The sequence below is a fragment of the Myxine glutinosa genome, chromosome 5 (genome assembly GCF_964187855.1).
Source record: "Myxine glutinosa chromosome 5, kmMyxGlut1.1, whole genome shotgun sequence".
Taxonomy (NCBI): domain Eukaryota; kingdom Metazoa; phylum Chordata; class Myxini; order Myxiniformes; family Myxinidae; genus Myxine; species Myxine glutinosa.
Genome location: NC_136265.1, coordinates 117,534,550 through 117,549,494, shown reverse-complemented (window position 1 = coordinate 117,549,494; position 14,945 = coordinate 117,534,550). Strand labels below are relative to the sequence as shown.

Below are 14,945 nucleotides of genomic sequence, written 5' to 3'. Positions count from 1 at the left end.
ATATATATATATATATATATATATATATATATATATATATATATATATATATATATATATATATATATATATATATATGTAGTTTTTATTTATTTATTGTATACAGAATCGAGGCTCGTCTAAGAGCCAGCACATTAAACATGAAAACATGCACAGACACATAAAACATACAATGAAGGGAGCAGGAAACAAGAAGCGGAGAGAGTGGGAAGCACACAAGCACAACAACAGTAGAGAACAGGGACGTCGGAAGATCTGTGGAAGGGGGAGGGCTTGGGTGGGGGGGGGGGGGGGTGGGAGTTGTGGGCCCGGGGGTGTGGGGGAGTGGGGTGTGGGGGGCTGTGGGCCAGGCAGTGGTGAGAGGATAACAAATAGATGCAGTGGTGAGAGGGTAGTGAGGGTCGAGACGTTTAAGATAATGAAGTGTAGAGGGACAAAATAAGTGCAGAAGAGTTCTTCAGCAGAATAGAGAGTGATTGGACCAGGTACCACAACCTGAGAGTAAGGAACAGGAAAGTTAAGATGATAATTATGCAGAGGTCTTTTACTCAGAGTAGTTAAAGCATGGAATGGTCTCCCTGGACACGTAGTGGCAGCAGAAACAGGAGATAGGTTCAAATTGGAATTAGATTGGAACCTAGAAGGATTGGAGATGTTGGGGTACAGGGATTTGGGAAGGACCTGTAAGTAACTTGAGTATGCATGGATGATTGTGTGCATTGTGCGAGGTGCGATGTACAGTGCATTCAGAAAGTATTCAGACCCCTTCACTTTTTTCACATTTTGTTATGTTGCAGTCTTGTGCTGAAATCGTTTAAATTCATTTTTTCCCTCATCAATCTACACTCAATACCCCATAATGACAAAGAGAAAACAGGATTTTAGAAAGTTTTGCAAATTTATTAAAAAGAAAAAACTGAAATATCACATTGACATAAGTATTCAGACCCTTTGCTATGACACTTGAAATTTAGCTCAGGTGCCTCTCATTTCTCTTGATCATCTTTGAGATGTTTCTACACCTTGATTGGAGTCCACCTGTGGTAAATTCGATTGATTGGACATGATTTGGAAAGACACACACCTGTCTATATAAGGACTCACAGCTGACAATGCATATCAGAGCAAAAACCTAGCCATGAGGTCAAAGGAACTGCCTGCAGAGCTCAGAGACAGGATTGTGTCGATGCACAGATCTGGGGAAGCCTACAAAAAAAATCTCTGCTGCATTGAAGGTTCCCAAGAGCGCAGTGGCCTCCATAATTCTTAAATGGAAGAAGTTTGGAACAACCAGGACTCTTCCTAGAGCTGGCCGCCCGGCCAAACTCAGCAATCGGGGGAGAAGGGCCTTGGTAAGAGAGGTGACCAAGAAACCGATGGTCACTCTGGCTGAGCGCCAGAGATCCTGTGTGGAGATGGGAGAAACTTCCAGAACGACAACCATCACTGCAACACTCCACAAATCTGGGCTTTATGGCAGAGTGGTCAGACGGAAGCCTCTCCTCAGTGAAAGACACATGAAAGCCCGCTTGGAGTTTGCAAAAAGCACCTATAGGACTCTCAGACTGTGAGAAACAAGATTCTGTGGTCTGATGAAACCAAGATTGAACTGTTTGGCTTCCGTCTGGCCACTCTGCCATGCATTGGTTTATGTCCATGGTACTTCAATAATGTAAACGAGTACTTCAATAATGCTTCACAAAGGTCACCCCAGGGAGGGCATCGCCACACAATGGCCGTGTGTGCTTCCGGTGTCCCATTATTCCCCATCAGTGCATCGACAGCAGGGCCTTGTTCTGCCAAATTATATCAGGCAAGGCGGTGAAAACAAAGTAAATAATTGTTGTTTTTCACACAAATAATATTGTTCCCTTGGACCCATTTGATGGTGTATTCCAAATTCAAAGGGTAAGTATTACAGGTAAGGCGGCCCCGAGGAGACTATTCCCCTGACCCCCCATCCCAAGAATCTCAGTACCTGTGGGGTTGTGGGTGCACAGCACCTCCTCACGAGTCACAATTCTGACCGATATGGCTCCTTACTTTGGGCCAACAAATTAAATAAACGTGTTGCATTCAGGTCTGGGAACCTCGAAATGTAAGTGGGCAAAAGTCACGGGACACAACCACAACAACCAGAGACCAATGACCGGTATTCACGAACCACAGCTGTTTTTATTTTACAACAAAACATACAGTTGGACACAAAGGCGTTTTGTACAGCTGCGAATATACAGCGCTCCATAATAACACGGACGAGCCAGGACAGCAAGATGGAGGCAGTTTCTGGCTCCGGGGTCTTCAACATCGAGGTTTCTTACTCAAAAAAAGGCCTTCACACCTACTGTCCTATGGTTGTACCAGAGAACATAATGAAAGGTGTCATGCATGAGGGTCATTCCCCTTCAAGGATCTCCAACTATGATGGTCTAAATCAATCAGCAGCTCACGAGGGAAAAGCATCTCAGGTCGGTCTCACACAATGACTGACAGCAAGAAAGGTTGGGAAGTTAATGTTGATTTAACTAGTTAAACCGAACCCAAGTTAAGCTGTGGGTAGAGATGGGAGAACACCAAGGGAAGGTGAATCTACACCCCCCTCCCACTCCACCCCCATTTCCCTCCCACCTCACCCCCATTTCCCTCCCACCTCACCCCCATTTCTCCCACCTCACCCCCATTTCCCTCCCACCTCACCCCCATTTCCCTCCCACCTCGCCCCCATTTCCCTCCCACCTCACCCCCATTTCCCTCCCACCTCACCCCCATTTCCCTCCCACCTCACCCCCATTTCCCCCCCACCTCACCCCCATTTCCCTCACACCTCACCCCCATTTCCCCGCACCTCACCCCTATTTCCCCTCCACCTCACCCGCATTTCCCCTCCACCTCACCCCCATTTCCCCTCCACCTCACCCCCATTCCCCTCCACCTCACCCCCATTTCCCCTCCACCTCACCCCCATTTCCCCTCCACCTCACCCCCATTTCCCCTCCACCTCACCCGCATTTCCCCTCCACCTCACCCCCATTTCCCCTCCACCTCACCCCCATTTCCCCTCCACCTCACCCCCATTTCCCCTCCACCTCACCCCCATTTCCCCTCCACCTCACCCCCATTTCCCCTCCACCTCACCCCCATTTCCCCTCCACCTCACCCCCATTTCCCCTCCACCTCACCCCCATTTCCCCTCCACCTCACCCCCATTTCCCCTCCACCTCACCCCCATTTCCCCTCCACCTCACCCCCATTTCCCCTCCACCTCACCCCCATTTCCCCTCCACCTCACCCCCATTTCCCTCACACCTCACCCCCATTTCCCCGCACCTCACCCCTATTTCCCCTCCACCTCACCCGCATTTCCCCTCCACCTCACCCCCATTTCCCCTCCACCTCACCCCCATTTCCCCTCCACCTCACCCCCATTTCCCCTCCACCTCACCCCCATTTCCCCTCCACCTCACCCCCATTTCCCCTCCACCTCACCCGCATTTCCCCTCCACCTCACCCCCATTTCCCCTCCACCTCACCCCCATTTCCCCTCCACCTCACCCCCATTTCCCCTCCACCTCACCCCCATTTCCCCTCCACCTCACCCCCATTTCCCCTCCACCTCACCCGCATTTCCCCTCCACCTCACCCCCATTTCCCCTCCACCTCACCCCCATTTCCCCTCCACCTCACCCCCATTTCCCCTCCACCTCACCCCCATTTCCCCTCCACCTCACCCCCATTTCCCCTCCACCTCACCCGCATTTCCCCTCCACCTCACCCCCATTTCCCCTCCACCTCACCCCCATTTCCCCTCCACCTCACCCCCATTTCCCCTCCACCTCACCCCCATTTCCCCTCCACCTCACCCCCATTTCCCCTCCACCTCACCCCCATTTCCCCTCCACCTCACCCCCATTTCCCCTCCACCTCACCCCCATTTCCCCTCCACCTCACCCCCATTCCCTCCCACCTCACCCCCATTTCCCCTCCACCTCACCCCCATTTCCCCCCACCTCACCCCTATTTCCCCTCCACCTCACCCCCATTTCCCCTCCACCTCACCCCCATTTCCCATCCACCTCACCCCCATTCCCTCCCACCTCACCCCCATTCCCTCCCACCTCACCCCCATTTCTCTCCCACCTCACCCCCATTTCTCTCCCACCTCACCCCCATTTCCCCTCCACCTCACCCCCATTCCCTCCCACCTCACCCCCATTTCCCCCCACCTCACCCCTATTTCCCCTCCACCTCACCCCTATTTCCCCTCCACCTCACCCCTATTTCCCCTCCACCTCACCCCCATTTCCCCTCCACCTCACCCCCATTTCCCATCCACCTCACCCCCATTCCCTCCCACCTCACCCCCATTCCCTCCCACCTCACCCCCATTTCCCCTCCACCTCACCCCCATTTCCCCCCACCTCACCCCTATTTCCCCCCCCACCTCACCCCCATTTCTCTCCCACCTCACCCCCATTCCCTCCCACCTCACCCCCATTCCCTCCCACCTCACCCCCATTTCCCCTCCACCTCACCCCCATTTCCCTCCCACCTCACCCCTATTTCCCCCCCCACCTCACCCCCATTTCTCTCCCACCTCACCCCCATTCCCTCCCACCTCACCCCCATTCCCTCACCTCCTCTCCAACTTTCATGGTCCTTTGGAATGATGAATGAAAAGATGGATGTTCTCAAAGTACTCCTCTACCTACGGCAGAGTAAAGCTTGCCCGGTCTGCAACAGCGCATGCCAAAGGCGAATATAATAAACTCTTTTATGAAATTACTCTTCAGCGCGAGTTTGGTTCCGGGTTCGTATTTCAGAAAGAAAAAAAAGAAAAAAACATTTTCAATCCTATTTACATGGAGATTGTGTTCATCACAAACACGTCATCAAGTTTGCTTTGACGTCACATTCTTATTGGATACTCACTCTGTGAACTACTCAGAGCAGTGAACATAATAACAACAGCAATTCGGAGTCATGTAAAGAAAAACATAAAACTGATGGATATTTAATCAATAAATATATAAAATAATGCATTTTCAAGTTTGAAGGCGTTACCAGAATAAATAAATAGGCCTTAAAAATCACTGAAAACACCTTGGAGGTTTTACAAACATGTTCAAGTAATTAAAATCTTTGATATAATTATCGACCATGATTCAATCATCTTATTTCATCCCAACTGTGCACAGGTTTCATTTCCTGGTTTGTCGGATTGTCTCATAATCCTTGGTGGAATGACTAACAGCAGTCACGTGTGATATAAAAACCAAATTCTTCAACATCAATTCTGAAATAAATTTGGGGTTAGGCCAAGGCCTGGGTCCGACACGGTGTTAGGCCATGGCCTGGGTCCGACACGGTGTTAGGCCATGGCCTGGGTCCAACATGCGGTTAGGCCAAGACCTGGGTCCGACACGGTGTTAAGCCAAAGCCTGGATCCGACACGGTGTTAGGCCATGGCCTGGGTCCGACACGGTGTTAGGCCATGGCCTGGGTCCGACACGGTGTTAGGCCATGGCCTGGATCGGACAAGGTGTTCGGCTAAGACCTGGATCCGACATGCGGTTAGGCCAAGACCTGGGTCGAACACGCGGTTAGGTCAAGGCCTGGGCTCGACACGGTGTTAGGCCACGGCCTGGATCCGACACGGTGTTAGGCCACGGCCTGGCATGATGATTCACTGATATTAAATGAAATACACCAGTAAATGCGTTTGTAAAAGGCTGAGGATTTACGAATGTAATTACAGAAACCAAATCCGAGGGATAACCTTGGACCATTCAAGCTGCAGGGAGCGAAAAATACAATTACAATAACTGAATAATGGGATTGTTATTTTTATTTGTGTGTAGGCCTACCACAAGTGATGGAACCTTTAAACGAGAACAATACATAACAAGTACCTGGTAGGAATCATCACATGACCGGTCAAACTCCGCTCTGAATATATCTACACGGATAACAAATGAACTATCGATTTGTGTGAAACCATGAAAAGTGTGTTCACCTGTACATCGGAACGAGGTGGAATAAAAATAACCGAGCAGAAAACTGGGCCTTGTTGCACACTATACTACCAGACAGCAAAACCTGCACCTGCGGTACACACGTGGACAATAAAGCAATGTTTGTCCTAACAGCCGGATAGGAATCCAACATTGATCAAGAAGGAAGAGGCGTAAGGCCTAGTGAGTGGATTCATACCTGGAGCACAACTTCCTGAACAAACAGGTGCCACCGTTAAAATGCAACAAAAATAGGTGTACAGAACAGGGTCGGGGGTGGTGGGGAGGTGTGCAGCCGCTGCCATGAGATGATGCAACCAGACGGAAGCCGGTGCTTGGTGATATCTGGCGGTCGTGCCCAGCAATAGAGGGTTACAAAATGGCGGCATTCGCAGTGCGGATTCGACCGTGTGCTGCAACAAACCACAGGTTTTCAGGTCTCATCGGCGTCAGGACTTCACAGCTGATACCACTTCTTCTCCCGTGACTTCAGCATTATCTGATTATGAGGAACAATGGTGGGGATGGGACAGAGAAAGAATTAATGTTGTCGGTTTATTCATTGCCGCGTGGTGTAGTGGTGACGAGTGCTGTTGTAACGAAGTACTGTAATCACATTGGTTGGTGTGGTGGGTGACAGGGAAGATGGTGTAACGAGAAAGTGGAGCGTCGCAGAGATGTATCACAGGAACGAGAGAGAGGAAACAGACGAGAAGAGCTGAAGGTCTGCCAGGAGATGACCGGCCGACAAGATGGCCTACAGGTATGTACACTCACCTCTAATCTGTTTAGCCTATGTTCGACCAGCTACAAATTGACTAGCCTGGGTTCAACCAGGTACAAATTGTCTAGCCTGGGTTCAACCAGGTACAAATTGTCTAGCCTGGGTTTGACCTGCCACAAATTATCGAGCCTGGGTTCGACCTGCTACAAATTGTCTTGCCTGGGTTCGACCTGCTACAAATTGTCGCCTGGGTTTGACCTGCTACAAATTGTATAGCCTGGGTTCGACCAGCTCCAAATTGTCTAGCCTGGGCGACCAGCTCCAAATTGTCTAGTCTGGGTTCGACCTGCTACAAATTGTCCAGCCTGGGTTCAACCAGCTCCAAATTGCCTAGCCTGGGTTCGACCTGCTACAAATTGTCGCCTGGGTTTGACCTGCTACAAATTGTCTAGCCTGGGTTCAACCAGCTACAAATTGTCTAACCTGGGTTCAACCAGCTCCAAATTGTCTAGCCTGGGTCGACCAGCTCCAAATTGTCTAGTCTGGGTTCGACCTGCTACAAATTGTCCAGCCTGGGTTCAACCAGCTCCAAATTGCCTAGCCTGGGTTCGACCTGCGACAAATTGTCCAGCCTGGGTTCAACCAGCTCCAAATTGTCTAGCCTGGGTCGACCAGCTCCAAATTGTCTAGCCTGCGTTCGACCTGCTACAAATTGTCTAGCCTGGGTTCGACCTGCTACAAATTGTCTAGCCTGGGTTCAACCAGCTCCAAATTGTCTAGCCTGGGTTCGACCTGCTACAAATTGTCTAGCCTGGGGTTCGACCTGCTACAAATTGTCTAGCCTGGGTCGACCAGCTCCAAATTGTCTAGCCTGCGTTCGACCTGCTACAAATTGTCTAGCCTGGGTTCAACCAGCTCCAAATTGTCTAGCCTGGGTTCGACCTGCTACAAATTGTCCAGCCTGGGTCGACCAGCTCAAAATTGTCTAGCCTGGGTTCGACCTGCGACAAATTGTCCAGCCTGGGTTCAAACAGCTCCAAATTGTCTAGCCTGGGTTCGACCTGCTACAAATTGTCAAGCCTGGGTCCAACCAGCTCCAAATTGTCTAGCCTGGGTTAAACCAGCTCCAAATTGTCTAGCCTGGGTCGACCAGCTCCAAATTGTCTAGCCTGCGTTCGACCTGCTACAAATTGTCTAGCCTGGGTTCAACCAGCTCCAAATTGTCTAGCCTGGGTTCGACCTGCTACAAATTGTCCAGCCTGGGTCGACCAGCTCCAAATTGTCTAGCCTGGGTTCGACCTGCTACAAATTGTCAAGCCTGGGTTCAACCAGCTCCAAATTGTCTAGCCTGGGTTCAACCAGCTCCAAATTGTCTAGCCTGGGTCGACCAGCTACAAATTGTCTAGCCTGGGTTCGACCTGCTACAAATTATCGAGCCTGGGTTCGACCTGCTACAAATTGTCTAGCCTGGGTTCGACCTGCTACAAATTATCGAGCCTGGGTTCGACCTGCTACAAATTGTCTAGCCTGGGTTCGACCTGCTACAAATTGTCTAGCCTGGGTTCAACCAGCTCCAAATTGTCTAGCCTGGGTCGATCAGCTCCAAATTGTCTAGTCTGGGTTCGACCTGCTACAAATTGTCCAGCCTGGGTTCAACCAGCTCCAAATTGCCTAGCCTGGGTTCGACCTGCGACAAATTGTCCAGCCTGGGTCGACCAGCTCAAAATTGTCTAGCTTGGGTCGACCAGCTCCAAATTGTCTAGCTTGGGTCGACCAGCTCCAAATTGTCTAGCCTGGGTTCAACCAGCTCCAAATTGTCTAGCTTGGGTCGACCAGCTCCAAATTGTCTAGCCTGCGTTCGACCTGCTACAAATTGTCTAGCCTGGGTTCAACCAGCTCCAAATTGTCTAGCCTGGGTTCGACCTGCTACAAATTGTCTAGCCTGGGTTCAAGCAGCTCCAAATTGTCTAGCCTGGGTCGACCAGCTCCAAATTGTCTAGCCTGTGTTCGACCTGCTACATATTGTCTAGCCTGGGTTCAACCAGCTCCAAATTGTCTAGCCTGGGTTCGACCTGCTACAAATTGTCCAGCCTGGGTCGACCAGCTCCAAATTGTCTAGCCTGGGTTTGACCTGCTACAAATTGTACAGCCTGGGTTCAAACAGCTCCAAATTGTCTAGCCTGGGTTCGACCTGCTACAAATTGTCACGCCTGGGTTGTTCAACCAGCTCCAAATTGTCTAGCCTGGGTTCGACCTGCTACAAATTGTCTAGCCTGGGTTCAACCAGCTCCAAATTGTCTAGCCTGGGTTCGACCTGCTACAAATTGTCCAGCCTGGGTCGACCAGCTCCAAATTGTCTAGCCTGGGTTCGACCTGCTACAAATTGTCAAGCCTGGGTTCAACCAGCTCCAAATTGTCTAGCCTGGGTTCAACCAGCTCCAAATTGTCTAGCCTGGGTCGACCAGCTACAAATTGTCTAGCCTGGGTTCGACCTGCTACAAATTATCGAGCCTGGGTTCGACCTGCTACAAATTGTCTAGCCTGGGTTCGACCTGCTACAAATTATCGAGCCTGGGTTCGACCTGCTACAAATTGTCTAGCCTGGGTTCGACCTGCTACAAATTGTCTAGCCTGGGTTCAACCAGCTCCAAATTGTCTAGCCTGGGTCGATCAGCTCCAAATTGTCTAGTCTGGGTTCGACCAGCTACAAATTGTCTAGCCTGGGTTCGACCTGCTACAAATTATCGAGCCTGGGTTCGACCTGCTACAAATTGTCAAGCCTGGGTTCAACCAGCTCCAAATTGTCTAGCCTGGGTTCAACCAGCTCCAAATTGTCTAGTCTGGGTTCGACCTGCTACAAATTGTCCAGCCTGGGTTCAACCAGCTCCAAATTGCCTAGCCTGGGTTCGACCTGCGACAAATTGTCCAGCCTGGGTTCAACCAGCTCCAAATTGTCTAGCCTGGGTCGACCAGCTCCAAATTGTCTAGCCTGCGTTCGACCTGCTACAAATTGTCTAGCCTGGGTTCGACCTGCTACAAATTGTCTAGCCTGGGTTCAACCAGCTCCAAATTGTCTAGCCTGGGTTCGACCTGCTACAAATTGTCTAGCCTGGGGTTCGACCTGCTACAAATTGTCTAGCCTGGGTCGACCAGCTCCAAATTGTCTAGCCTGCGTTCGACCTGCTACAAATTGTCTAGCCTGGGTTCAACCAGCTCCAAATTGTCTAGCCTGGGTTCGACCTGCTACAAATTGTCCAGCCTGGGTCGACCAGCTCAAAATTGTCTAGCCTGGGTTCGACCTGCGACAAATTGTCCAGCCTGGGTTCAAACAGCTCCAAATTGTCTAGCCTGGGTTCGACCTGCTACAAATTGTCAAGCCTGGGTCCAACCAGCTCCAAATTGTCTAGCCTGGGTTAAACCAGCTCCAAATTGTCTAGCCTGGGTCGACCAGCTCCAAATTGTCTAGCCTGCGTTCGACCTGCTACAAATTGTCTAGCCTGGGTTCAACCAGCTCCAAATTGTCTAGCCTGGGTTCGACCTGCTACAAATTGTCCAGCCTGGGTCGACCAGCTCCAAATTGTCTAGCCTGGGTTCGACCTGCTACAAATTGTCAAGCCTGGGTTCAACCAGCTCCAAATTGTCTAGCCTGGGTTCAACCAGCTCCAAATTGTCTAGCCTGGGTCGACCAGCTACAAATTGTCTAGCCTGGGTTCGACCTGCTACAAATTATCGAGCCTGGGTTCGACCTGCTACAAATTGTCTAGCCTGGGTTCGACCTGCTACAAATTATCGAGCCTGGGTTCGACCTGCTACAAATTGTCTAGCCTGGGTTCGACCTGCTACAAATTGTCTAGCCTGGGTTCAACCAGCTCCAAATTGTCTAGCCTGGGTCGATCAGCTCCAAATTGTCTAGTCTGGGTTCGACCTGCTACAAATTGTCCAGCCTGGGTTCAACCAGCTCCAAATTGCCTAGCCTGGGTTCGACCTGCGACAAATTGTCCAGCCTGGGTCGACCAGCTCAAAATTGTCTAGCTTGGGTCGACCAGCTCCAAATTGTCTAGCTTGGGTCGACCAGCTCCAAATTGTCTAGCCTGGGTTCAACCAGCTCCAAATTGTCTAGCTTGGGTCGACCAGCTCCAAATTGTCTAGCCTGCGTTCGACCTGCTACAAATTGTCTAGCCTGGGTTCAACCAGCTCCAAATTGTCTAGCCTGGGTTCGACCTGCTACAAATTGTCTAGCCTGGGTTCAAGCAGCTCCAAATTGTCTAGCCTGGGTCGACCAGCTCCAAATTGTCTAGCCTGGGTTTGACCTGCTACAAATTGTACAGCCTGGGTTCAAACAGCTCCAAATTGTCTAGCCTGGGTTCGACCTGCTACAAATTGTCACGCCTGGGTTGTTCAACCAGCTCCAAATTGTCTAGCCTGGGTTCGACCTGCTACAAATTGTCTAGCCTGGGTTCAACCAGCTCCAAATTGTCTAGCCTGGGTTCGACCTGCTACAAATTGTCCAGCCTGGGTCGACCAGCTCCAAATTGTCTAGCCTGGGTTCGACCTGCTACAAATTGTCAAGCCTGGGTTCAACCAGCTCCAAATTGTCTAGCCTGGGTTCAACCAGCTCCAAATTGTCTAGCCTGGGTCGACCAGCTACAAATTGTCTAGCCTGGGTTCGACCTGCTACAAATTATCGAGCCTGGGTTCGACCTGCTACAAATTGTCTAGCCTGGGTTCGACCTGCTACAAATTATCGAGCCTGGGTTCGACCTGCTACAAATTGTCTAGCCTGGGTTCGACCTGCTACAAATTGTCTAGCCTGGGTTCAACCAGCTCCAAATTGTCTAGCCTGGGTCGATCAGCTCCAAATTGTCTAGTCTGGGTTCGACCTGCTACAAATTGTCCAGCCTGGGTTCAACCAGCTCCAAATTGCCTAGCCTGGGTTCGACCTGCGACAAATTGTCCAGCCTGGGTCGACCAGCTCAAAATTGTCTAGCTTGGGTCGACCAGCTCCAAATTGTCTAGCTTGGGTCGACCAGCTCCAAATTGTCTAGCCTGGGTTCAACCAGCTCCAAATTGTCTAGCTTGGGTCGACCAGCTCCAAATTGTCTAGCCTGCGTTCGACCTGCTACAAATTGTCTAGCCTGGGTTCAACCAGCTCCAAATTGTCTAGCCTGGGTTCGACCTGCTACAAATTGTCTAGCCTGGGTTCGACCTGCTACAAATTGTCTAGCCTGGGTTCAAGCAGCTCCAAATTGTCTAGCCTGGGTCGACCAGCTCCAAATTGTCTAGCCTGCGTTCGACCTGCTACATATTGTCTAGCCTGGGTTCAACCAGCTCCAAATTGTCTAGCCTGGGTTCGACCTGCTACAAATTGTCCAGCCTGGGTCGACCAGCTCCAAATTGTCTAGCCTGGGTTTGACCTGCTACAAATTGTACAGCCTGGGTTCAAACAGCTCCAAGTTGTCTAGCCTGGGTTCGACCTGCTACAAATTGTCAAGCCTGGGTTGTTCAACCAGCTCCAAATTGTCTAGCCTGGGTCGACCTGCAACAAATTGTCTAGCCTGGGTCGACCAGCTCCAAATTGTCTAGCCTGGGTTCGACCTGCTACAAATTGTCTAGCCTGGGTTCAACCAGCTCCAAATTATCTAGCCTGGGTTCGACCCACTTCAAATTTTCTAGCCTGGGTTCGACCTGCTTCAAATTGTCTAGCCTGGGTTCGACCTGCTACAAATTATCGAGCCTGGGTTTGACCTGCTACAAATTGTCTAGCCTGGGTTTGACCAGCTACAAATTGTATTTTTTTTTTTTCTTTCTTTCTTTCTTTCTTTCTTTCTTTCTTTCTTTCTTTCTATACTGAATCGAGGCTCGTGAAAGAGCTGACAACCGCGAGGGAAAGACAAAGACAGTACATGGGGACCGCGAGGGAAAGACAGTACATGGGGACCGCGAGGGGAAGACAAAAACAGCACATGGGGACCGCGAGGGAAAGACAGTACATGGGGACCGCGAGGGAAAGACAAAAACAGCACATGGGGACCGCGAGGGAAAGACAGTACATGGGGACCGCGAGGGAAAGACAAAGACAGTACATGGGGACCGCGAGGGAAAGACAGTACATGGGGACCGCGAGGGAAAGACAGTACATGGGGACCGCGAGGGAAAGACAAAAACAGCACATGGGGACCGCGAGGGAAAGACAAAGACAGCACATAGGGACCGCGAGGGAAAGACAAAGACAGTACATGGGGACCGCGAGGGAAAGACAAAAACAGCACATGGGGACCGCGAGGGAAAGACAAAGACAGTACATGGGGACCGCGAGGGAAAGACAGTACATGGGGACCGCGAGGGAAAGACAAAAACAGCACATGGGGACCGCGAGGGAAAGACAAAGACAGTACATGGGGACCACGAGGGAAAGACAAAGACAGCACATGGGGACCGCGAGGGAAAGACAAAGACAGCACATAGGGACCGCGAGGGAAAGACAAAAACAGCACATGGGGACCGCGAGGAAAAGACAAAGACAGTACATGGGGACCGCGAGGGAAAGACAGTACATGGGGACCGCGAGGGAAAGACAAAAACAGCACATGGGGACCGCGAGGGAAAGACAAAGACAGCACATAGGGACCGCGAGGGAAAGACAAAGACAGTACATGGGGACCGCGAGGGAAAGACAAAGACAGTACATGGGGACCGCGAGGGAAAGACAGTACATGGGGACCGCGAGGGAAAGACAAAAACAGCACATGGGGACCGCGAGGGAAAGACAAAGACAGTACATGGGGACCGCGAGGGAAAGACAAAGACAGTACATGGGGACCGCGAGGGAAAGACAGTACATGGGGACCGCGAGGGAAAGACAGTACATGGGGACCGCGAGGGAAAGACAAAAACAGCACATGGGGACCGCGAGGGAAAGACAAAGACAGTACATGGGGACCACGAGGGAAAGACAAAGACAGCACATGGGGACCGCGAGGGAAAGACAGTACATGGGGACCGCGAGGGAAAGACAAAAACAGCACATGGGGACCGCGAGGGAAAGACAAAGACAGTACATGGGGACCGCGAGGGAAAGACAAAGACCAGTCTAGCCTGGGTTTGACCTGCTTCAAATTATCGAGCCTGGGTTTGACCAGCTACAAATTGTCTAGCCTGGGTTTGAACTGCCACAAATTATCGAGCCTGGATTTGACCAGCTACAAATTGTCTAGCCTGGGTTTGACCAGCTACAAATTGTTTGACCTGCTTCAAATTATCGAGCCTGGGTTTGACCAGCTACAAATTGTCTAGCCTGGGTTTGACCTGCTACAAATTATCGAGCCTGGGTTCGACCTGCTACAAATTGTCTAGCCTGGGTTCAACCAGCTCCAAATTATCTAGCCTGGGTTCGACCCGCTACAAATTTTCTAGCCTGGGTTCGACCCGCTTCAAATTGTCTAGCCTGGGTTCGACCCGTGACAAATTGTCCAGCCTGGGTTTGACCAGCTCCAAATTGTCCAGCCTGGGTTCGACCCGCTTCAAATTGTCTAGCCTGGGTTCGACCCGCTACAAATTGTCCAGCCTGGGTTTGACCAGCTACAAATTGTCTAGCCTGGGTTTGACCAGCTACAAATTGTCTAGCCTCGGTTTGACCAGATACAAATTGTCTAGCCTGGGTTCGACCCACTGCAAATTGTCTAGCCTGGGTTCGACCCGCTACAAATTGTCTAGCCTCGGTTTGACCAGCTACAAATTGTCTAGCCTGGGTTCGACCCGCTACAAATTGTCTTGCCTGGGTTTGACCAGCTACAAATTGTCTAGCCTGGGTTCGACCCGCTCCAAATTGTCTGGCCTGGGTTCAACCAGCTCCTAATTGTCTAGCCTGGGTTCGACCCGCTACAAATTGTCCAGCCTCGGTTTGACCAGCTCCAAGTTGTCTAGCCTGGGTTCGACCCGCTACAAATTGTCTAGCCTGGGTTTGACCAGCTACAAATTGTCTAGCCTGGGTTTGACCAGCTACAAATTGTCTAGCCTGGGTTCAACCAGCTACATATTGTCTTGCTTGAGTTCGACCAGCTACAAATTGTCTAGCCTGGGTTCAACCAGCTCCAAATTGTCCAGCCTGAGTTCGACCAGCTAAAAATTGTCGAGCCTGGGTTTGACCTGCTTTTTGTTACAAGTTTTGTTACAAGCTACCAAATTCCTGCTCTAACCAGCAGAGTGCATTG

General features: G+C 50.8%; 1 protein-coding gene across 2 annotated transcripts in view; it reads right to left on the bottom strand.

Annotated features, from left to right (window-relative positions):
• Positions 1 to 6,332: 6,332 nt before the first annotated feature.
• Positions 6,333 to 14,945, bottom strand: part of LOC137427185 (syntaxin-binding protein 5) — a 331,945-nt gene continuing 323,332 nt past the window's right edge. For both annotated transcript variants that reach the window (XM_068116437.2, XM_068116439.2), the window contains one exon: positions 6,333 to 6,510. In XM_068116437.2, coding sequence (XP_067972538.2) covers positions 6,469 to 6,510 — 42 coding nt within the window. In that variant the 3' untranslated portion in view covers positions 6,333 to 6,468. The remainder of the gene's footprint in view (positions 6,511 to 14,945) is intronic.